Genomic DNA, 25,488 nt, shown 5'->3' on the forward strand with positions numbered 1-25,488 from the left:
TTGGTCTGCATAGTTAACCGAAGGGCATTTGAGCATCAGGCTAGAGATGAAGTCTAGCAGAAGAAAAACTGTTAGATTGGACAATAACCTTAGATTCTCTGTTGACACTGCTAGACACTGCACACTGCTAGTGTGCTAGACAACTATGTGTATCTGGGTAAGTTATTTAATCATGGTAGATCTTGCTCTCCTTGTCTCTACAGTGAGGGAGTAGGAGCAGGATTTTTCTGAGTTCACTTCCAGCTCTACTTTGTATGGTCACTTAAATAGCTATTGAAATATCAGTCCTTAAAAACTGTCAACTTCTTTAATTTTCCTTTAAAACATTAAGTGTATTTGAAAGGGGAGGCCTTGCTTCCATGAATAACTTTTCTGCTGCCTTTCCAAGTGGTGCATATTGTGTATGCAGTAGGTGCTTAGTAGGTACATATTCTCCCGGTCTCAAGAACCTGCAGGCTTTATCTGCTCATCCCTGTTGTTCCACTTGGATGCTGGGCTACTGCCTACAAACAAGGAAATTCTCTGAAGTGTGATAGCTTGGGTGGGAATAGAAAAAGAAAATTGTTCCCTGGGGATTAATTTTATAAGTGTTCATGATCTCTACAGTTGATATTCAAGAAGAGATGCTATAGGGGTGACACTAAGGGTCAGGGAAAAGACCATTTAACACGTCTTAAAATACAAAAACAAAGCAATCCTGGTTCCTTAAAATAATACTTATATATATTGCTGGTGATAATGTAAATAATTTAAATGGTTTTAGAAAGCAATGTAGCAATGCATAGCAACTACAAAATTTTCCATACATCTTTATTTGCTAATTTCACTTCTAGAAATTAAAATATATATATGGAACAATTGTACTTATCTCACACGCTAGTAAAGTAATGCTCAAAATTCTCCAAGCCACGCTTCAGCAATATGTGACCACAAACTTCCAGATGTTTCAAGCTGGTTTTAGAAAAGGCAGAGGAACCAGAGATCAAATTGCCAATATCCGCTGGATCATGGAAAAAGCAAGAGAGTTCCAGAAAAACATCTATTTCTGCTTTATTGACTATGCCAAAGCCTTTGACTGTGTGGATCACAATAAACTGGAAAATTCTGAAAGACATTCGAATACCAGACCACCTGACTTGCCTTTTGAAAAACTTGTATGCAGGTCAGGAGGCAACAGTTAGAACTGGAAATGGAACAACAGACTGGTTCCAAATAGGAAAAGGAGTACGTCAAGGCTGTATATTGTCACCCTGCTTATTTAACTTATATGCAGAGTACATCATGAGAAAAGCTGGGCTGGAAGAAGCACAAGCTGGAATCAAGATTGCCGGGAGAAATATCAATAACCTCAGATATGCAGATGACACCACCCTTATGGCAGAAAGTGAAGAAGAACTCAAAAGCCTCTTGATGAAAGTGAAAGAGGAGAGTGAAAAAGTTGGCTTAAAGCTCAACATTCAGAAAACTAAGATCATGGCATCTGGTCCCATCACTTCATGGCAAATAGCTGGGGAAACAGTGGATACAGTGTCAGACTTTATTTTGGGGGGCTCCAGAATCACTATAGATGGTGATTGCAGCCATGAAATTAAAAGACGCTTACTCCTTGGAAGGAAAGTTATGACCAAACTAGATAGCATATTGAAAAGCAGAGACATTACTTTGCCAACAAAGGTCCGTCTAGTCAAGGCTATGGTTTTTCCAGAAGTCATGTATGGATGTGAGAGTTGGACTGTGAAGAAAGCTGAGTGCCAAAGAATTGATGCTTTTGAACTGTGGTGTTGGAGAATACTCTTGAGAGTCCCTTGGACTTCAAGGAGATCGAAGCAGTCCATCCTAAAGGAGATCAGTCCTGGGTGTTCATTGGAAGGACTGATTATAAAGCTGAAACTCCAATACTTTGGCCACTTCGTGTGAAGAGTTGACTCATTGGAAAAGACCCTGATACTGGGAGGGATTGAGGGCAGGAGGAGAAGGGGACGACAGCGGATGAGATGGCTGGATGGCATCACCAACTCGATGGACATGAGTTTGAATGAACTCTGGGAGTTGGTGATGGACAGGGAGGCCTGGCATGCTGTGATTCCTGGGGTCTCAAAGAGTCGGACATGACTTAGCGATTGAATTGAACTGAACTGAGGGAAAAATAAAGAGGTAATTGTAACATCATTTATAATGGAGAAATAATCTAAATATTGAAGCACTAGACAAATGATTAAAATATACATCCGTGCTTCCCAGGTGGCGCTAGTGGTAAAGAACCTACCTGGCAATGCAGGTGACATAAGAGACCTGGGTTCAATCCCTGGGTGGGGAAGATAACCAGGAGGAAGGCACGGCAACCCAGTCCAGTATTCTCACCTGGAGAATCCCCTGGACAGAGGAGCCTGGCAGGCTGCATGCCATGGGTCACAAAGAGTTAGACACAACTGAAGCTGCTTAGGATGCATGCACACCTGCCAAAATAAGATGCAGCCTTTCATAATGCAATTATGAAAATACTTAATATGGAGAGTGTATCTAATAAAATAGGTAAGCAAACTTACCCAAATTATAGTAATCTCTTTATAACTGTGTAAACATTATGCATGGATAGAAAAGTAGAATGACACTTGATCAAAGTAAAAACATTTTGATTGACTGATGGTGTCATTGTTAGTAATTTTTGAGATTTTTCCTTGTAGTGTTTCCTTCATGCTGATATATTTTTGCCCGTAAAGTAAGTAAAACATATATTTCATTATGCTTTTGCTAAATATCACTTTTGTGTTTTATTCAGTTATATTTTCAAAGTTCTTTCATAACGTTTTGAGTCAATGTTAAGGTCACTAATCATCCCAGTTTGCCTGAGACCGAGGGAGTTCCCAGGGCTCCAGATGTTTAGTGTAGGAACGAAAAAAGTCCTGGTAAACCTGGAGGAATTGGTCATCCTAAGACAGTGGTGGTGCTAGTGGTGAAGAACCTGCCTGCCAACAGGAGACAAGCGAATGCGTGGATCCCTGGGTCGGGAAGATCCCTTGGAGGAGGAAATGGCAGCCCACTCCAGTATTCTTGCCTGGAGAATCCCATGGACAGAGGAGCCTAGCAGGCTACAGTCCAAAGGATCGCAAAGAGTCAACTGAAAGCAATTTAGCACGCACACATGTAAGTACATTCGCATTGTTGTGCGACTCTCACCATCATCTAGTTGCCGAAGTTTTCACCTTCCTAAACTGAAACTCTGTCCCCATTAAACACCAAGTCCCCATTCCCCCTCCCCACCCCAGTCCCGGCATCTGCCAGTGTAGGTTCTGACCCTGTGAATTTGACTAGTTCTAGGTACCTCGTTTGGGCTTCCCTGGTGGCTCAGACGGGGAATCTGCCTGCAATGTCGGAGACCCGGAGATGATCCCTGGGTCAGGAAGATCCCCTGGAGGCAGAAATGGCACCATACTGCAGTATTCTTGACTGGAGAATTCCATGGACAGAGGAGCCTGGTGGGCTACAGTCCATGGGGTCGCAAAGAGTCAGACACAACTGAGCGCCATATAAGTGGAATCATACCGTATTTGTCTTCACATACTGTGTATTGAAATGCATTTTTAAGGTTTACTTAAAAGGTCCTAGCATCTTAAAAGTCCCTTTGGAGGAAACTTTTCCAAAACGATTCTCTGGAAGAGCAAACATGTAATTCTATTCAGGTTTCCTAATAACCATGTGAAATAAATCCAGTCCAGAAAGTGTCTAAGTATGAGCATCGATTACTCTCAACACCCACCCTTCACTGAGGCTGTTAGAATGACTGCAGGCCTGTGAAAGCAGCTCCCCTTTAATCTCTGCATGATTTCAAGCCTTACTACTTCCAGTATTTCATTTTCTGGGTAAATTCCAAGACTGGATTTCGAAAATGGGCACTGGTATACATTATCTGAGGTGTATCTGACTTGATCAATATTAGAAACTGAGTCACTTTATATTTGAATAAAAGTGAATGTCATAGTTTAAAAGGCGTTTCCCCCCCCCCCCAGAAGTTAAGTGATTAGCATTGCTATTTCTACATAAATTAATTGTCACTTTTCGGGGCATGTCAGTTTATTCTCCATCTGCCATGTGTACATGTTCCTAAGACCTTATAGTATTTAATGAAGAGATCCTTTTTAAGTATTGATAGCCACAAGAAAATTATTCCATGTTTGATCTGTGTTAAAGAATCAAAGTCCGAGATCTTTGAATGGAACTTAGAATAAAAATGTAATTAGGTTACATCCCTAAAGTCTGATATATCTTTAAACAAGACTGCAAATGAAACTTTATTAGAGCTTCAAATGAATTATTTCATTGCCTTTTTTTTTAATTCATTTTCTTCCCCTTCTCTTTCATGTCTGTGTTACTGACATTGCGGCTTGTATTTTACCTGTCTTTTTCAGGGTGATTTAATTATTTACTGCTTAACGAGTAGTACAGAGAGGAAGCTTCATTCAGAGGTGCCTGCTCTGTAGTGGGTTTCTCTTTTTCAAAGCTTTGCAAGGAGGTCTTGAATAGAGGCACCAAGGCTGCAATTTTGCCCCACTGGATGCACTGTTCTGAAAGCAATATTTCCTCTTGTCTCTCTGAGCAGAGGCACTGCCCTGGAAATATCTCCTAGGAGGGGCCGCTGACCAAGAGTGAGAGGGGTTCTGGGTGCAAGCTGGATAACGGGTGCTGTTTCCAACTAGTGTCTTAAAGGCTTTGCATTGGAATAAGTGATACTGTTCCATAGCATTTTGCATTTGAAGCACTCCATGTAAGAGGCTCATCCAGAGTGTTGACACAGCTTTCTCAGTGCCCGTTTCAGCCACACTCTGAGGTTGGTCCTTGTCTCAGAACCTTTAAAGAAAGGGTGGAAGAGGTCTGATGATATCCTGGCATTGGGATCTTTGCTTTTAAGTCAAACATTGGACAGTTTCCAAAAACGGGTCACCTTGAACAAGTAAAGCCATCATGAGCTTTGGGCGTCAGCTCTGCCACCTGCTTGGTATGTGAATTTAGGCCAGAGAACCCCTGATGCTCATTTTCTTTATCCCTAAAATGTGGATACTATTATCACACACATGTGGAATCTAAAAAACAAATGAAGATAACAAAATGGAAACACACTCCCAGATACCAAGAACAAACTAGCGGTTACCAGTGAAGAGATGAAAGGGAAGAGGGACAAGAGGCGGGTAGGGAATTAAGTGGTACAAACAATGCGAATGCACAAAACAAGTAAGCTATAAGGGCATATTGCACAGCACAGGGAATGTAGCCGATTTCCATAACATTAATAACCTATAAAAATGTGGAACACTGTTGTACAACAGAACTAACATGGTATTGTAAATCAACTATACCTGAATAAAAAATAAAGATTTTAAATAAGATGAAGATGCATATATATGCATATATGCACACCTGATATATTGGGTTGGCCAATATATATATATGTATATGTATGTATGTGTGCGTGTGTGTGTGTATATATATATATATATATCTACTACTGTTAGTGCTAGGCACATGGTAGATCAGATCAGATCAGATCAGTCACTCAGTCGTGTCCAACTCTTTGCGACCCCATGAATCGCAGCACGCCAGGCCTCCCTGTCTATCACCAACTCCCGGAGTTCACTCAGACTCATGTCCATCGAGTCAGTGATACCATCCAGCCATCTCATCTTCTGCCTTCCCCTTCTCCTCCTGCCCCCAATCCCTCCCAGCATCAGAGTCTTTTCCAATGAGTCAACTCTTCTCATGAGGTGACCAAAGTACTGGAGTTTCAGCTTTAGCATCATTCCTTCCAAAGAAATCCCAGGGCTGATCTCCTTCAGAATGGACTGGTTGGATGTCCTTGCAGTCCAAGGGACTCTCAAGAGTCTTCTCCAACACCACAGTTCAAAAGCATCAATTCTTCGGTGCTCAGCCTTCTTCACAGTCCAACTCTCACATCCATACATGACCACAGGAAAAACCATAGCCTTGACTAGACGAACCTTTGTTGGCAAAGTAATGTCTCTGCTTTTGAATATGCTCTCTAGGTTGGTCATAACTTTCCTTCCAAGGAGTAAGCGTCTTTTAATTTCATGGCACATGGTAAGGACTCCATTAATATTATTTTTCTCCCTCCATACTCACCTAAATAGATTACTTTGTTAGTTGCTGTTGTTTAGTTGCTAAGTTGTATCCAGCTCTTTGCAGTACCGCGGACTGTAGCCCATCAGTCTCCCCTGCCCCTGGAATTCTCCAGGCAAGAACACTGGGGTGTAATGCCATTTCCTTCTCTGGGGGACACCGTGTCTTCTTTACCACAGGCGGATTCTTAAGCACTGAACCACCAGGGAAGGCCTTCAGTTAGTTAGGTTTTTGTAATACCCAAAATTAGAAGATACTTATTTCAACCACAACAGCCATGTATGGGGAAAATCCTCCTCATTCCCCTCATCTCCCATAAGGGAATCAATGGTGATACTTCAGCATTTACACTCCCCACCTTTCTCTTGGCTCATGTAACCATGGTACACATCATCAGAACGTGGTTTATTTAAAATCATGAGCAATCTGTAATTCAAGTGAGAATTATGTGATTGATCAAGTCCAGAGCAAAATAATTCATTAGTTGATCTAATGTCAATATTGACGGTATTTCTCCTTAGACTTTTATGTTTGTCAACACTTTTTACTTATGATTTTAAGATGAGGTAGAAAGCTTTATAAGCTTTTCAATGGCTAGTATTAATTTCCTGTTGTTTATACAGCATACAAGTGGTTTACACTTTAAAAAATTATTGGAGTGATTTCAGTACTTCCAAGTGTGAACATTTAAGAGCAAAGCTGCCTAATGCTTAATCCTTAGAAATTATAATACTTAGATAGAAAGTACCATCTGAGCATAATAATTAGTGTATTATAAGTTTGTGCAGTATGTCCACCACTGACCACAATTCAGGTATCTGAAATGACAAGCAACGGCAGTTGATAACAGTTCCTCCAGAATACTTCGGAAGTCCTGGCAAATTTTTTGGAATTTAAAAATTAACTCACCAGCATTGCCAACATCAGTGATAAAGGCTTTGGTGAATTTCTCCCATGCCTTCCTTCCTGTCTTCCTGGGACCTATTTTCATTGTCTTGGTTTAGTGACCTGTATTCTTTAAAAGAGGCATGGTAGCACACCTACAACATCCATCTGAAATCTTTGCTCAAAATGATAAAGGATTCCAGTTTTTATTTTTTCTTATTTTTTTTTATTTTTAAATGTTCTTTTTTTTTTCTAATTTTATTTTATTTTTAAACTTTACATAATTGTATTAGTTTTGCCAAATATCAAAATGAATCCACCACAGGTATACATGTGTTCCCCATCCTGAACCCTCCTCCCTCCTCCCTCCCCATACCATCCCTCTGGGTCGTCCCAGTGCACTAGCCCCAAGCATCCAGTATCGTGCATCGAGCACCTTGAAAGTGAAAGTGTTAGTCATTCAGTCATTTCCGACTCTGTGACCTCCGGACTGTAGCCTGCCAAGCTCCTCTGCCCATGGAATTCTCCAGGCAGAAATACTGGAGTGGGCTGCTATTTCCTTCTCCAGGGATTTTTTTCTTCCCAACCCAGGAATTGAACCCAGGTCTCCCGCATTACAGGCAGATTCTTTACCGACTGACCACCACCTTACATTTCCTCTAGACATCCCAGAGAAACTACTCAAAAGTTACGGGCACATTGTCTTCCCAGTTTATTAGGGATGCTATTGAGTTTCAGAAACAAAATCTTTGTTTTCTGGCATTCCATCTTGCACTGGTGTGCAGTGGGTGAGAACACAGAACATATCTCCCCTGATAAGAGATAAATCCTTAAAAGTGATAGTTTCCATTGGGAAGTATGACAGACCCTTAATATTTCAGCATGGATCATGCCGTTATAATTATCATAATTGAATGTTAAAACCAGAGATAATATAAATTGTTCATGCAGTTAAACTGAAATGGAAAGCAGTGTCTTTTGTTTTAATAAAAAGGCAATAATAACATTTTTCTCTTTTTGCTGCTATTCAATATTGCTTCTAGCAGAGTTTATGCCTACATCATACAGAATAGTACCAACTGCCAAAGATGTCCAGTAGCTTCAGATTAAAATGTAATATAAGATACATAAAGCTTTATTGTTCCTTTAGGTTGTTGTTTTAGGCCAAAGTGGAATATTTCCTTAAATTCTTCAGCAAATGTGCACCATTTACAACTAAATATGCTTATGACTTATACCAAGGCTGTTGAAGAAATAGGCCTTATGGGCCTGTCAAATTATTCTCATGCAATTGTTCCTGTAGCATTATTTTTACTGGCAAATGTACAAGTTGATAGAAAAGGAAATAATTAGCTACTTTCAGAATTGCTGATGCATGGAGCTAAAGCAGGCCAGCCTGAGCATCTCAGAGATTGTGACATTTGAAATTACCTGAACAATACCAGAGCCATCTTTGGACATAATTAACACCTTGCCTAATTAATGTCAAGTCTAGACAGAGTCACAGCCTATTTATGAAATATTATTTTATTTCAAACTTGCTTTCACCTTTATTATATTGCAAACTTTAGATTCGTGTGCTGTTTTCTTAAGTGGAGCAACTTCTTTTTTCTTTTTCTTTTTTTCTTTTCCCTCCCCCTTCGAGTAATCAATGCACTGCTGAATGAGTTCATTTTAATGCACTCAATCATGCCTCTAATGTTCGTAGCTTACGGGCGCAAGCATCAGTAATGCAGGAATGTTATATGGCTTTAGTTTGGGCCATTTCATAAAATATTCATGGAATCAAAAATGTGCATCAAAATAGCGGCTGGGAGAATTACATTTATGTTCCTGCTTTTATGGCAGCTTCACATTTAAACCCATTTGTGTTAATATCTAGTCAATCTTCCTACTTTAAAAAAAAAACTAAAATGGGAGAGACCATATACATTCTCCTTTGCTTAATATTTGTTCTAGACATCTGCTGTCATACAACAAATGTCTATAAACTTTCAGAGATGTTGTGCCAGGAAAGAGGGGTAAGCAGCAATTTGGGTAACACCCAAATGTATAAAACCTTGTTTTCTCTACATAGTGTTTGTCTTAACATCCTACCAAACATTTTGCAGTTTACAACACTGTCTGGGTTTTTGTTTGTATTTTTAAATAAATGGGGGGATTTCTTGTTTATGTGGGCTTTGGGTAAAGGGAACTCCTTTGTAGTAGTTTTAAGAGTACACTTTCTTTTAGATGAAAAACTATAAACAATATCTGTAGATGTTGTATAATTGTTTAAAAAACAAACCAGAAAAACCAAGAAACACTTGGCACTGAGCCCACTTCTGTGCATCCTGGATTCTTCTCGTTTGCAGTTGTTCACAGTGTGTCTCCCACTGGGATATGTTTTCTGATAGTATCTCATGTTCTTGAGATAAATTGATTATTGATGGAAGGCCATCTCCAGTCACTCCCGCAAAACATCTTGGCTCCATTTTCTGCCCTCATCAACTTGAAATATGAGTGGATGCTCTGGATTTTTGTTCTGGTGTAGAACCAGGCACTCCTAGTGATGAGACACGGCATGTCTTCCTTATCACAGTTAACTCCTGTGATCTTTGTTACTCATAGTGATGAGTAATTCCTGGTGCAAGAAGATAAAGCTCATGTCCCCTCAAGATGCCTTTACCATCTCTGAATGTGCCTGAATCCTCCTCTCTTTGGTTTTCAGTAAACTTTTACTTTTGTGATACCTTGTTCTAATTGTTTTTCTTCTCTCTGCCCTCTTTCTCAATGAAAAGTAATGTTAATGCCTGAAAATGCCAGAGAAGGATGCCTGTCTAGACACCTGTCCTTCAGCAAGATTGATGGTGGGAACTGGGAATCTTGCTGGCTCATCTGGTAACAAAGGGCAGATACACTGAACATGCCGAAGAAGCTGTAAGGGGCTGCCATGAGCCAAACTTGAAAACCTGACTCAGGATCTCCATTTATATTTACATTTAGCTTTGTCAAAATAATCACTGGATTGAAGACTTTTTATACTATTTATCTCAGGTATATAAGAACAGGGTGCATTATGTCCTAATAAATATCTAATTGATATTAATATGAGTCTTTACTCATAAAGTAAGAAAATCTTTAAAGTCCTGTTCACTGTTGGATGGAGAAGGAAATGGCAACCCACTCCAGTACTCTTGCCTGGAGAATCTAATGGACGGAGGAGCCTGGTGGGCTACAGTCCATGGGGTCGCGAAGAGTCGGACACGACTGAGTGACTTCACTTTCTTTCTTTGCTTTCACTGTTGGAAATATAAATTGGATGGAAATGATCACATTGTTAGTCATGCTTAAAGGAAAATATTTTCCTATTTAAATTCATATGCTCCCTTCATAGACATTTTAATATTTTTAAATCAAATATTACACCATATCATAATATGTACTTTCACATTCTGACCAGTCTTTAGAAATTACAGCCAGGTCATTTGTATGCTTATGATTATTTGGATCAAATCCTTGCTGGCTGACTTACTCTCCTATTTGCCACTGGATAACTTTAGAAATGATTCCCTACATTCAAGAAGGGCTGGAAAACTCTTCTTCCTCTATGTAGGCACCTCGGTTTAAAACAGTGCTGATCACTACTATATATAAAATAGATAACTAATAACTAATAAGTACTTACTATTAGTTATACCACAGGGAATTCAATGCTCAAAATAACCTATATGGAAAGAGAATCTAAGAAAGAATGGATATATGTATATGAATAACTGATTTCCTGTGCCTTACACCTGAAACATTATAAATGAATTATGCTCCAATAAAAATTTAAAAATAAATAAACAGGGCTGATCAGAACCCCCTGGGCCCTCCCTCCTTTGTGGTAGAGTGGTTGAGGAAGCAGACATAAAGCCATGAGTAGCTGGATGTGATCACAGGTTGGGACTATGTATGTGACATCCTAGGTACCCTCACCCCATGGATGTCATCTCACAGTTTAGGTTAAAGTAGAGAATTTAGATGTGGACTACAGAGTTGGTTGTACATTAGACTCCCTCAGGGAGAGCATTGAGAAGCACATCAATATGTAGTATCTGTTTGTTCATGTTGGAAGTTCCTGTGACTACCTGAATAGGGGCACAGAGTTATAGGCCTGGAAGACACTAGAAATCATGTAACTCCAGCATTGTTTTAACTTGAGAGATTTATGTCCAGACAGTCTGACTTACTCAATCTAAGTTTTCTGACTTGTTCTGATATGGGAGAACCAAGCTCTAGGGGTGGTTTGGCGATCCTGGATTTAAATCTTAAACATCATCTTTTAGCAATTTGAGTCATTTAATGTTTGTGAGCCTTAGTGTCCTCTTTGGTGTAAAAAGAGGACACCTTTTGAAAGGTTTGAAAGGTTAACTAGGATAATGTATGAGGGGAAAAAACCTTTTTGAACTAGCAGCCATCGCTCTTTGAGAAACAATAGTTGTCTGTACCTTTTACTGAGTATCTTGGCCTAGGCTGCTTTCTAATAGCATAACTCAAGCACATAAGAGCTTAACTTTGGCTAGTAATTATCAGCTAGGCAGTACACTGATACTAGTCCCCACTGCTTAATCAAAAATCAAACTCAACTGAAAAGTCTATTTCTCAATCATCCCAAGGCCCCCTTCCATCCTAATCAACTGAAACCAATGTCCCAAGAACCTCTCTTATTTCATTTCTGCATAGACAGCCTGTGCAGGAAATCTGATGACATCAGTAGCCGGGAGAGAAATCTGGCTTGTTTGGAATACCGAGACACAGTCCCCACCTTTCTCCCTGCCTTCCCCATCTCCATCCCTCTCCCCATTTCCTGGACATCTCCTTTCCCCACTTTCCCCCTCCCTTCCCCTTACTTCCACTTTCTGCCTGATGTGGATCAAATCTTGGACCCAGTTATCACTTCTCACATACTGTCTGCATCATTATGCATCATTTGCATCTCATTATAATCACTTGGGTTACCGAGAGCTTCCTCTCCTGGCTCTCCTGGAATTCTTAGTGAATCTGTTATTGTATAACACACCTTTGGACCCTCTTTCCATATGGTTACTGTGTGTGACCACAGATGCTGTCAGGCCCTTCTTAGTCTCCTTATAGTCCCCAGTTTTTTTTTGGAACTCTCTCATTTACTCACAGTTCCCTGTATCCATCCATCCCTATTTACATGACCAAAGAGAAATATGTATCCATACTTTATGAATAAATGGATGCTGGATGAAAAAAAAGTACTCTCATATACAATCTTTCCAGGGATACTTTACAGGCAGAAATATAGTTAACAGAGGAAACATAACACACATATATGTCAATGCTCCATTCGAGTTTTAAAAAAGAAATGAGAGTCATGGGTATTTGGAGAAAGGTGTTTCTACTGAGTGCTGCTGCAGGAGAGAGGTGAAAAACTGTGCCCGCTTTTGTGGGAGGAAAGAGAAAATTTGTCAGTTAGATGTAAAGACAGAATAAGAAACTTCAACCCTGAGTATTTGTATCAAAATGAAAAAGAACTGGGCATTATTTTAAAATAGCTCCTATTACATATTTCTTTTAACACACTGAACATATTTTGATGCTAGAAACAGTAGCAGATGCCAGTAATCAGAAAGAAAAACAGAAAACAAACCATTCATCACCCAGATAACACTGATACTGCTTTGTAAATGTTTTCTGATAATTTTCAGTATTTTCACTTATCATAAGCACCTGTCCATGTAATCAAATATTCTTCTGTAATATCATATTTATGGCTTTGTAGTCTTTCATCATGTGAAAATTTCATAATACAAGTTTATAAATAGCTCAGCATCACAAGCCACCCCTCCCATGTTTCTTTACTGATACACCCTCCTTCTGCAAGGGGCTCAGACTAGTCATGGATTTACTGAATTTTTGTACAGATCATTTCCTGATTGTATATCTCTGTTGTGTTTCTTTGAAAATACTACTTCTTTATATGTGCATTTTAATATTTATTTTAATAACAAATTCAATGCAAAAATCAGTTCAGCTCAGTCCTATCCGACTCTTTGCGACCCCATGGACTGCATCACGCCAGGCTTTCTTGTCCATCACCAACTCCTGGAGTTCACTCAAACTCATGTCCATTGAGTCAGTGATGCCATCCAACCATGTCATCCTCTGTCATCCCCTTCTTCCACCTTCAATTTTCCCCAGCTTCACGGTCTTTTCTAGTGAGTCAGTAGGAAGAAATTATACACAATAGTCATAGCAGGGGCGTGTTCAACCTGTACTGTGCAATGTATCTTTTTTTCTGTTGTTTATTTTTATAGCTTTATTGAGATGTAATTGACATATAATATTATATAGGTTTAATGTGTACAATGTGTTGATTTGATATAGTTACATGTTGCAAAATGATTCTGACTGTAGGGTTAGTTAACACCTCTATCGTGCATCTTATTTAAGGAAATTGAGCCTAGTATGTCGGGAGTTGGTGATGGACAGGGAGGCCTGGCGTGCTGCGATTCATGGGGTCGCAAAGAGTCGGACACAACTGAGCGACTGAACTGAACTGAACTGAACTGATATCCTACATCAATTCAGGGTCCTTTCACACACACAACTGAGCGACTGAACTGAACTGAACTGAACTGATATCCTACATCAGTTCAAGGTCCTTTAATCAGTCATGATAATATTTTCATCAGGACTTAACTACATATTTTGTTGGAAGAATATGTTGTACTTAAAAATAAATAGTGGTTATGTTTCATTTGGCCTGTGGATTTTTAAAAAATATTATCACTATGCCAGCTGGTAACAGTAGCTATGTTTATTGAGCATCTACTCTGTATCAGATATTGAACACATATTCATTCATTTCTCACAATAACACCTTGAATAATTACACTATAATCTTGTTTGCAGAAGCCTTAAATTTGGGCACAAAGAGGGTAGTAATTAGCCTGAGGCTAAACAGCAGAAGGGCTTCCCAGGTGGTGCTAATGGTAAAGAACCTACCTGCCAGTGCAGGTAGACGTGAGAGGTGCAAGTTTGATCCTTGGGTTGGGAAGATACCCTGGAAGAGAGCATGGCAATCCAGTCCAGTAGTCTTGCTTGGAGAATCCCATGGACAGAGGAGCCTGGTGAGCCATGATCCAGTGGGTCACATGGAGTTGAACATGACTGAAGTGACTTAAGTGACAAGGAACTAAAAAGCCTCTTGATGAAAATGAAAGTGGAGAGTGAAAAAGTTGGCTTAAAGCTCAACATTCAGAAAACTAAGATCATGGCATCTGGTCCCATCACTTCATGGGAAATAGATGGGGAAACAGTGGAAACAGTGTCAGACTTTATTTTTTGGGGCTCCAAAATCACTGCAGGTGGTGACTGCAGCCATGAAATTAAAAGACGCTTACTCCTTGGAAGGAAGGTAATGACCCACCTAGATAGCATATTCAAAAGCAGAGACATTACTTTGCCAACAAAGGTTTGTCTAGTCGAGGCTATGGTTTTTCCTGTGGTCATGTATGGATGTGAGAGTTGGACTGTGAAGAAGGCTGAGCGCCGAAGAATTGATGCTTTTGAACTGTGGTGTTGGAGAAGACTCTTGAGAGTCCCTTGGACTGCAAGGAGATCCAACCAGTCCATTCTGAAGGAGATCAGCCCTGGGATTTCTTTGGAAGGACTGATGCTAAAGCTGAAACTCCAGTACTTTGGACTCATTGGAAAAGACTGATGCTGGGAGGGATTGGGGGCAGGAGGAGAAGGGGACGACAGAGGATGAGATGGCTGGATGGCATCAGTGACTCGATGGATGTGATTCTGGGTGAACTTCGGGAGTTGGTGATGGACAGGGAGGCCTGGCGTGCTGCGATTCATGGGGTCGCAAAGAGTCGGACATGACTGAGTGACTGAACTGAACTGGACTGAACTGAAGTGACTTAGCACGCATGCATGCAAACAGCAGAAATGGTAACAGTGGTATAGGAACTCAGACTGTCCACTTGGAGCCTACAGTTACTCTTAAATAGTGATATTGGAATGCCTAGATGTAAGTGCTTTTTCAGTTAATTCCAGTTAAGTAATTCCAATACTGTAACAGAGGTAGCTATATTACAGGATTTTGTGCGCATTTCTATAAGTCAGTTCACAAGTAAAATACAGTCTATAGTGGGGAACTACAAACTACCCTTCCAGAAATGTGCTTGCTCATATTTTAAGGAATCAAATGACTGTAAGTTAGAATTTTGACTTTGAGAAGATATATTTTCAACTATATTATAAAATATAATACAGAAGGGCAGTTGTTATTTTATTATTTAAAGTTAAGCAGAATATACAAAGTCTCCTTGAAAAGTTCAGACTTTCAAAAGTAGTTTAAAGCTCCATAATATTTACATTTGAAACCTGTAGCAAATGCACCGTCTCTCAAGATACCTCAGTTATTAAGAATGAAAAATTGCTGCTCTACTGGGATAACAGGACAGCAGAGAGGTTTAGAACATGGGCTCTGAAATCAGACTGTCCAGATCTGCTAAGCCACTGGCCATGCAATCTTGGGCAAAGTCGTTTTTTAAAATTGATTATTTATTTATTTATTTTTAGCTGTGCGGGGTCTTTGTTGCTGCACAGGATTTTCACTAGTTGCAGCAAACAGGGGCTACCCTCTAGATGAGGTGCTCGGGTTCTCATTGCGGTGGGTTCTCTGGTGGAGCACACAGCTGTAGGGTGCTCACGCTTCAGTAGTTGTGGCACGTGGGCTCAGCGGTTGTGATTCCCAGGCTCTAGAGCACAGACTCGATAGTGGTGGCCCACACACTCAGTTGCTGCATGGCATGTGAGGTGTTCCCGGGTCAGGGATCAAACTTGTGTCTCCTGCATTGGCAAGTGAATTCTTTACCACTGAGCCACCAGGGAAGCCCATGGGCAAAATTCTTAACCTCACTCTTTTCTTCTGTAAAATGTAATCATAACAAATCTATATTCCATAGGACTGTTTTGATGATTAAATGAGAAATGCATGTATAGTACATAGCAGCCATCCCTTGCATGCATCATGTTGAGTAAATAAATGTTAGCTAATATGATTCTTGTTAATAATTATTACTTAACATTCACACCATCTCTAAACATATTCAATTCTCGTTAATTTCTACTAGCCCAAGTATATCCCTTTAACAAGTGTCTGTCCAAAATCAGTGCTGACTGTTCACAATAGCTAGGAAGGACATGGAAGCAACCTAGAGGTCCATCTGCAGATGAATGAATAAGAAAGCTGTGGTACACATACATAATGGAATATTACTCAGCTATTAAAAAGAACTCATTTGAATCAGTTCTAATGAGGTGGATGAAACTGGAGCCTATTATTCAGAGTGAAGTAAGTCAGAAAGAAAAGCACCAATGCACTATATTAACGCATATATATGGAATTTAGAAAGGTGGTAACGATGACCATATATGCAAGACAGCAAAAGAGACACAGATACAAAGAACAGACTTTTGGACTCTGTGGGAGAAGGCGAGGGTGGGATGATTTGAGAGAGTAGCACTGAAACATGTGTATTACCATGTGTGAAATAGATCACCAGTCCAAGTTCAATGCTTGAAACAGGGTACTCAAAGCCGGTGCACTGGGACAACCCTGAGGGATGGGATGGGGAGGGAGGTGGGAGGAGGGTTCAGGATAGGGGCACGTGTACACCAATGGCTGACTCATGTCAATGTATGGCAAAAGCCACCACAATATTGTAATTAGCCTCCAATTAAAGAAATTAATTTTTAAAAAATTAATTAAAAAAAATCTGCTGAATCTCAGATCCATATTGAGATAGCTCCTTTCAATCAGCTGAAGTCCTCTTCAGCCTTAGAAAGACTTGAACACATCCCATGGTTCCACCCTCCTTCACCCCACTTGAATAGTAAAGCACAAGAAGTATTCAAAATATTTGAAGCTATGTTCTGGTCTGTGGTTGGTATTTATGAATGGCTTTTATTCCTCAGGTCAGCTTCTGGAAGCTGCGGAGCATTATGAAGCCTTCCATCAATTGACGCAAGGGCGGATATGGAAGGATGAGACAGGCCGTGTTCTCAACTTGTTGGCCTGTGAGAGTCTCCTGAGGACCTACAGATTACTCTCAGACAAAATGCTGGAAAATAAAGAATACAAACAGGCCATCAGAATTCTAATAAAAGCTTGTGAAATAGCCAAAGAAGGTGGGTGGAAAAGAGCACTCTCACACTGCTGCCTTTAATGGGCAGATGCTGCTTCTCCCAAGAGGGAGGTAAAAACCGTCAAGTGTTTGGGTGATTATTTCCTATGAAATGCAGAGACAAATGCCATCAATATACTTTCAAGTTTCACTGTAAAACAGAGGGGCCTTAGTGCTGACAACAAGAAATCCATTAGTTTCTTGAAAGCTTTATCTCCAAAATTGCAACCCTCTGGGAGTAATGTGATAAACCAATAAACCCATAATGAGAAGGTAAGGTCATTTGCAAAAGTTAAGGGTGTGTGTGTGTGCACGTGGATGCGTGTGTGCACACACATGTGCACACTTAAAGTCATATATTTCTTAAAATCTGAGAGACCTTTCACTGTAAATTCCATTTTGTCAGGTAATAGGAAATATATGATGGATATTAAGTTAGGAATAACAGGAAGATGAGGTTTAATATATTTTAGACCCTGGCCTGTCAAAGAGTGTGGCCTTTGGACTGACAGCATTAGCGTCGTCTGGAAGCTTGTAAGAAACGCAGCTTCTCCGACCCCACTCCAGACCGACTGCATCGGGATCTGCAGGTTTGCAAGATCCCCAGGTGATTCATATGCACACTCATAATAGTGAAAATGCTTTTGTGAGAGCTGATCACATGCTTGATAGTCTATATCATTTGCATATAAATAAAATACAAAGAAAAATTTGGAACATACACTCATAAGCTTTTACTTTGTGAGATGCAAAGTAAAATAAATTATCTCAGAGTAATTTATTAATAGAGTAGCCCTTTCATAAAGGAGGAAAAGATGGAAGTTATGCCCTTGAACCAAAGTTCATTAGCTTGTGTTTATATTTAATCAGTTGGTTTACTGAATAACAAATGGCTTATTTGGAGTAAACAGGAGTGATTTTCTGGGTTTGATTTTAATTTTTTAAAGAGTGAAAGTAAAAATCTTAGCTTATTCTCTCTGTTACTTTTTAAAAATAGTATTAGTTGAAATAAATATAACGTTGAAAGATGTATCCCATTGAATGAACTGCTTTTGAATGAATGGTGATCGAGTACCTACCCCAAAGGGGTAACACTGACATAAATAGTTAGCTCTTAGATCAATTTCAGCAGCTAACTTTAGTCATGCGAAAAGTTATGTGAAATTTTAATGTAAGTTAATGTTATCAGTTAGGAAAAGGTATTTCACTTTAGGTTCACATTTGCTAAATCGTAAGGTAATTCACAAAGAAAGCAAAGTTCTTAGGGTCTCTTCCAACAGTCAGAACCTGCCAAGCAGTCTCCTCTCTGAAAGCATCTCTCACTTTCCAAAGGACAGATAAAGAGAATAGGAGAAAACCAACTTCTTATGCTGTAATAATTTTGAGTATCTTTTGAAACCAATAAATATGTGTGCCCATAGTTTGCATATAAGAAAGAACACAGGTTAAAAGATGGCACAGTATTTCACAGAGCTCTGACAGCTGCTGAAATGCTCTGGAACAAATCACCCCTTCTTGTTGCCTTCTGCTTTGGTCAGGGAGCCTGAAGCAGCAGGCTGATGATTGCATGCCTTGCCTCCCACATTGGATTACATAGTATTTGAAGAGGACTGATATCCATAGAGCACCAGCTCCTTTGTTAGGGCGCCTTCATGTAATGCACAAGTATAGCATCAGCCATACAGTGGTCTCATGACTCTAGTATTCTATTATTTTCATATTTCGGTCATCGTTGGTCTTTAATAAATGCACAGAGTTGTACAAACATCAACACTGACCCCATACTCACTAGAAGTCATGCCCCACACCCTTGTTCCCCTGTCCCCTAGTAACCATTCATCTTCTTTCTGTCTCTGTGCACTGACCTCTTCTGGGTAGCTCACACAAATGGAATTATGCTGTGTATGTTCCTTTGTGCCTAGTTTCTTTCACTTCGCATCATGTTTTCAAAGTTTATTCGTCTTGTAATGTGTATCACTACTTCATTCATATTTATGGCCAAATAATGCACTATTGTATGATTATTATCACATTTTCTTTATCCACTCATCAGTTGATGGACATTTATGTTGTTCCCACCTTTTGTCTGTTATGAATAATGCTGCTCTGAACATTTGTGTACATGTTTTCAGTTCCTCTGGGTATATACCTAGTTGTGGAATTGCTGGGGCATATGGCAACCCACTCCAGTGTTCTTGCCTGGAGAATCCCAGGGACGGGGGAGCCTGGTGGGCTGCCGTCTGTGGGGTCGCACAGAGTCGGACACGACAAAAGCGACTTAGCAGCAGCAGCGTAACTATATGTTTAACTTGTTGTTCTTGTTCAGTCACTCAGTCATGTCTGACTCTTTGTGACCCCCTGGACTGTAGTACACCAGGCTTCTCTGTCTTTCACCATCTCCCAGAGCTTGCTCAAACTCAGTGTCCGTTGAGTCAGTGATGCCATCCAACCATCTCATCTTCTGTTGTCCCCTTCTCCTCCTTCCTTCAATCTTTCCCAGGATCAGGGCCTTTTCTAATGGGTCAGTTCTTTGCATCAGTTGGCCAAAGTATTGGAGCTTCAGCTTCAGCTTCAGCATCGGTCCTTCCAATGAATGTTCAGGATTAACTTATTGAGGAACTGGCAAAGAGTTTTCCCAAGTCACTGAATTGTTTTACATTCCTGTCAACAAAATATAAAGGGTTTCACTTTAGCCATCTCCTCACAAGCACCTGTTGCTCATCTTTTTATTATAGTCATCTTTAGTGGGTATAAAATGATACCTCACTGAATTTATTTTGCATATCCCTGTTGGTTAATGATGTTGAACATCTCTTTGTGTGCTTACTGTCCATTTGTATATCTTCTTTGCAGAAATGTGTATTCAGTTTCTTTGCCCATTTTTAATTGGGTTATTTTTCTTTTTATTATTGAGTTATAAGAATCCTCTAATATTCTAGGGCAAGTCCTTCATCAGATTTGTGATTTGAAAACACTGGGTTTTCTTTTCCCTTTCTGATGGGATACACTGAGGGCCAAGTTTTTAATTTGATAAAGTGCAAAGTAATGTATTCCTTCTTCTGTTGTTTGTGCTTTTGATATCATAACTATGAAGGTTTTCACTAATCCAAAGTCATGAAGATTTACTTCTATATTTTATTCTAAGAGTTTTATAGTTCTAAGTCCTATATTTAGGGTGTGTGTGTGTGTGTGTCAAGAGGGTCCACCTTCATGTTTTGCATGTGGGTATCCAGTTGCCCCAGTACCGAAGTGAAGTGAAGTCGCTCAGTCATGTCCGACTCTTTGTGACCCCATGGACTGTAGCCCACCAGGCTCCTCAGTCCATGGGATTTTCCAGGCAAGAGTACTGGAGTGGGTTGTCTTTTCCTTCTCCAGGGGGTCTTCCTGACCCAGGGATCGAACCCAGGTCTCCTGCATTGTAGGCAGACACTTTACCATCTAAGCAGTAGTAGTTGTTGAAAATGCTCTTCTTTCTCAGTCTTGTCTTGGGAATGTTGATAAGTTTAATTGACCATAAATGTGAGGGCTGGTGTCAGAGGCCATCTTTGTCTTCTTCCTGATCTTAGGACAAAAGCTGTCAGTTTTTCACCATTAAGTTTAATGTTAGCTGTGGGGATTTTTGTAGATACTTTTTTTTAACACGTTGAGGAAGTTCCCTTCTATTCGGAATTTGTTGAGGGTTTTTTAAATCATAAAAAAGGGTTGGATTTTGTGAAATGTCTTTTTCTGCATCTATTGAGATGAAACTGTGGTTTGTCCTTTCTATTAAAAATATTATATTACATGGACTGATTTGCACATGTTGAATCAACCCTAAATTCCTGGGATAAATCCAGCTCGATCCTGGTGTTTAATCCTTTTCCTTTAACTCCTGGATTGGCTTTGCTAGTAATTACTGGGAATTGTCTATATTTATGATGGATGTTGGCTTGTAGTTTTCTCTTCTTGTGGTGTTTTTTGATGTCAAAATAACAGTGTCTTCACAGAATGATTTGGGAAGTGTTCTCAGTTTTTGGAGGAGTCTGTGAAGAATTGGTGTTGATTGTATTTTTAATATTCGGTAGACTTCATCATTGAAGATATCTGGGCTTCTTTTGTGGAAAGTACTTGATTTCTAATTTAAGTTCTTTACTTATTGTGAATATTTTCATATTTTCCATCTCTTCTTGAGTCACTTTCAGTAGTTTGTGTCTATTTTTCCATTTTATCAACTGTATCTAATTTGTTGGTATACCATTGTCCATAACATTTCTTTATAATATTTTTTTAATCTCTGTAAGAACTGTGGTGATTTCCCTCATTCATTCCTGGTTTTCATAATTTGAGGATTTCCTTTTTTTCCTTGTTAAGTCTAGCTAAAGGTCTGTCAATTTTGTAGACTTTTTCAATGAACCAACTTTTGGTTTTGTTGATAACCTTTTTTTTCTATTCTCTATTTCACTTATTTCCTCTCTATATTATTTCCTTCTGTTTGCTTTAAGTTTAATTAGTTATTCTTTTTCTACTTTTATAAAGTGAAAAGATGTTTCCTTTTTTTAAAAAAAAACAGGCATTTATAGCTGTACATGTCCCTCTATGCTCTACTTTAGCTGAATCCCACAATTTGGGGGTTTTGTATTTTCATTTTCATTCATCTCAAAGTATTTTGTAGTTTACCTTTTCATTTATTCTTTGATCCAATGATTATTTAGAAGGGTGTTTAATTTCCACATAGTTGTGAGTTTCTCAAATTTTCTGTTATCTTTAATTTCATTTTCTTGTGGATACCATCTCCTCAGTGATATCTACTACCCTGACAACTGTATTTAATATTGAAACCTGCTTTTTTCTTTGTACCCCTACTTATCATTCTCAAATCCCCTTAACCTGCTTAATTTTTTCCCCGAAAATACTTATCACCCTGAAACTTACATATAATTTATTATGCTTATTTTCAATTTTCTGTCTTTTCCTTTTATTTCTCTAAAATATAAACTCCCCAAGGACAGGGAATTTGTCTGGTTAATGTACTGATGGATTCCAAGTGCTGAGAGTTGTGCCCGGTATTTAGTTTTAAATCACTAAGTTGTGTCTGACTCTTTGCGACCCCATGGACTACAGCACGCCAGGCTTCCCTGTCCTTCACTATCTCCTAGAGTTGGCTCAAACTCATATCCATTGAGTCCATGATGCCATCCAACCACCTCATTCCCTGTTGCCCCCTTGTACCTTGTATGCTATGCTATGCTAAGTCACTTCAGTCATGTCCGACTCTGTGTGACCCCATAGATGGCAGCCCACGAGGCTTCCCCGTCCCTGGGATTCTCCAGGCAAAAACACTGGAGTGGGTTGCCATTTCCTCCTCCAATGCATGAAAGTGAAAAGAGAAAGTGAAGTCACTCAGTCGTGTCCGACTCTTAGCGACCCCAAGGACTGCAGCCTACCAGACTCCTCCGTCCATGGGATTTTCCAGGCAAGAGTACTGGAGTGGGGTGCCATTGCCTTCTCCGTCTACCTTGTATAGGATGGTCCTAATAAATAAGCTCTGAATAAATGAATGAGTGAATATGTGTAAGCTCTGAATAAATGAATGAGTGAATATGTATTAGCCAAATAACAAAAGGAAGGTTTAGGGCACATTTTAATAAAACATTTGAGTTACTCCCAAGAACATTGTCTCTGTCCATTATTCTACCTGGGATGACTTCCTCTTTGGATTCTCTAGTAAACATACTAGTGTAAGAATGAGCAGTTTAGTTTTGAAAATAAAAACGTATTAATTTCTTTAAGATAAATGACTATTGACTTGGATAGCATGGCTAATATAAATTTAACCCACTCAGGTAAACAACACAATATAAATAATATTTGACACTTTTTTTTGTATGTCACTGTTGAGTGTGTCACTCAACTGTAATACGTTTTCCTTCATTATTTTATTACTTTCAGTTTATCTTAACTTTGTCTCAGTTAGTAAACAGGAAGTTCTTATACTTAAACCCTACTATTATTTGGTGTGATCTATTTCAATTAGCTATTTCAAAATCTTTCTGTCTACAGGAATAGATTTTTTTTTCTACTTTTCTGGGTTGCTTTTTACATAAAGTTTAATGCAAATAATGATCCTGTATGCAAACATGCAATTATCACTGCTTTACACCATTTAACACAGCAAGTACACGTCTCAAGTAATCAACCTTTAATTATCGAAGAGGCAACTTCCCACCATAGTCCCTTCCTTCTACCCCTTCTTTTCCTTCCCTAGTCCCACCTTTCTCCCCAGCAGTCGTAAGCCTATAGCAGAGAAAAAGTGAGGACCCAGCTGAATTATGAGTTCAAATTTCCCAGACTGAATCACTAGCATCATCAGCTCTGCTGAAGTGAGATCTTGAGGGTATAATTCTCTGCAACTGATGAAATTGTCAGAGAAGAAAAAATATACTGTCAGTGGCATTTGCTGTCCTGTTTCCTTGCAGTCTTCCAGTTGAGGCACTGCTTCACAAGAGGTAATTCAGTGAGTGCTGAGCAGAGAATTGCTAGCTCCTGTGGAAATCCATCATGGTGGGAATGCAGAAACCTAAGGATCTTTACTTTCCAAAGATAAAAAATGAGGGTAGATCTGTCAGCATTTGCATCACCCAGGAGTCAGATAACATTAAAAGGCAAAGACTTCCAAAAGTAAAAGAGAATAGTATTATTTTTAAAAATAAGAACCTCCTGTGGTTCTTACAAGTATATTAGATTTACATGTTAAATTTTGTACATTAAATGTTAGTAAATTATTTATTTATTATACAGTGTGATGTATGTCTTATTGAAGCACATGTTACATGTTTATATATTTTGAGAAGAAAAATTTGATAATGCCTGGAATAAAGCACATCTTACAAAAATTAGGCTAAATTTCTTGTGAAAAGATGGTGAAAAACATTTACCAGTCACTAGCAAGGGAAAATGTGTTTGGATTTCAAAATATGCATGGAACTTTATACCAAGAAACCAAGCTCTGGCATTCTTACCCAAGTTTTAAGCAATAACTTTCCAGCTAAACCTAGTCAAGGCAATAATTCCTTAATTTGCTAAGTATCTGCCCTACTGGAGACTTAGCTGAATGCCAGTCTGTGTGTGTATGTGTATTTATGCACCAAGTAAGGCTGATGCTCTTTATCAATTATTTCATGTATGTAGTCACAGCTATAGGGAATGGCTGTAGGTTTTACATGGTGGTGCATGCATACTAAGTCATGTCTGACTCTTGGCGACCCTATGGACTGCCAGAAACCTGTGTCGATGGGATTCTCCAAGCAAAAATACTGGGGTGGGTTGCATGCCCTCCTCCAGGGGATCTTCCCGACCCACGGATCAAACCCATGCCTCTTATGTCTCCTGAACTGGTAGGCAGGTTCTTTACCTCTAACCCCAAGTGGGAAGCCCTTACACGGGTGACTGGCATAGAAATCATATAGGGCTGTCAAAATGCTAAGACCGGATTTTGTACACAGAGGAAACTCATCATAATTATATTGCTAACACACCTTCCTCTGACATCTGTGACCCAGGTAAATTATATTAATGTCAGCCTTTTTGATCAGTACGCAGCTAGGCTTCGGGGGTTGTTGATATAAATCTGTATACTTTGTTATAATAACTTTCCACTGTCTTGAAAAGCAGAGACTCTGTGGTAATAAGCCAGTTTCTTCAATACCATAATATTTTTTCTACATTTTTGTTTTAGGAAATGACAAAAAGATGGAAGGAGAGGCTTCCTATTACTTGGGCTTAGCGCACTTGGCTGCTGGAGAGTATGAAACAGCATTAGCAGTAAGTTCAAGGAGACTTTTCATCACTGCCACTTTTTATTTTATTATATTTGTTTTATTGTATGTTGTTATAAGGCCAACAGGAATGAGATGGGCCTGATGTAAGTGTACCTGTTTATAGAGACTAAAGCAGAATAGCTATTCTAGAAGCATTAAAAATTGGTTTTACTGATGAAGTTAAATATATCAAATAATGGGGCCCCCCACTCCCATAGCACCAAGGACAAGAGGAAGTGGATTTAAATTACAGCAAAACGTATACAGTAAAAAAATTACAGTAAACTTGTGGTTTGGGACATTTTTCTTCGAAAAGATGGTGGTTAACAAGGAACAGATTGAATTCCATTGTTGTGGACTTTTCGTAGGTGGGAGTTAGGGGAGAGGGCACCAAGTGGGGAAGGCATCGCTAGTCCCAATCTGAGAATCAGCCTGTTTCATGATAAAAATCACTTTTTGTCTATTTTATGATCAGGCTTGGGGTG

At 39.4% G+C, this 25,488-nt stretch overlaps 1 protein-coding gene across 1 annotated transcript in view; it reads left to right on the forward strand.

Annotated features, from left to right (window-relative positions):
* The window catches only part of TTC29 (tetratricopeptide repeat domain 29), a 279,515-nt gene that overhangs the window by 64,656 nt on the left and 189,371 nt on the right, over window positions 1-25,488 (forward strand). The window contains exons 7-8 of the mRNA XM_086346476.1: window positions 16,999-17,211; window positions 24,922-25,007. Of these exons, the coding sequence (XP_086202602.1) occupies window positions 16,999-17,211; window positions 24,922-25,007 (299 nt within the window). The remainder of the gene's footprint in view (window positions 1-16,998; window positions 17,212-24,921; window positions 25,008-25,488) is intronic.

The sequence above is a fragment of the Bos grunniens genome, chromosome 17 (genome assembly GCF_055505025.1).
Source record: "Bos grunniens cultivar Pamir isolate PY7600 chromosome 17, Bosgru_T2T1.0, whole genome shotgun sequence".
NCBI lineage: Eukaryota > Metazoa > Chordata > Mammalia > Artiodactyla > Bovidae > Bos > Bos grunniens.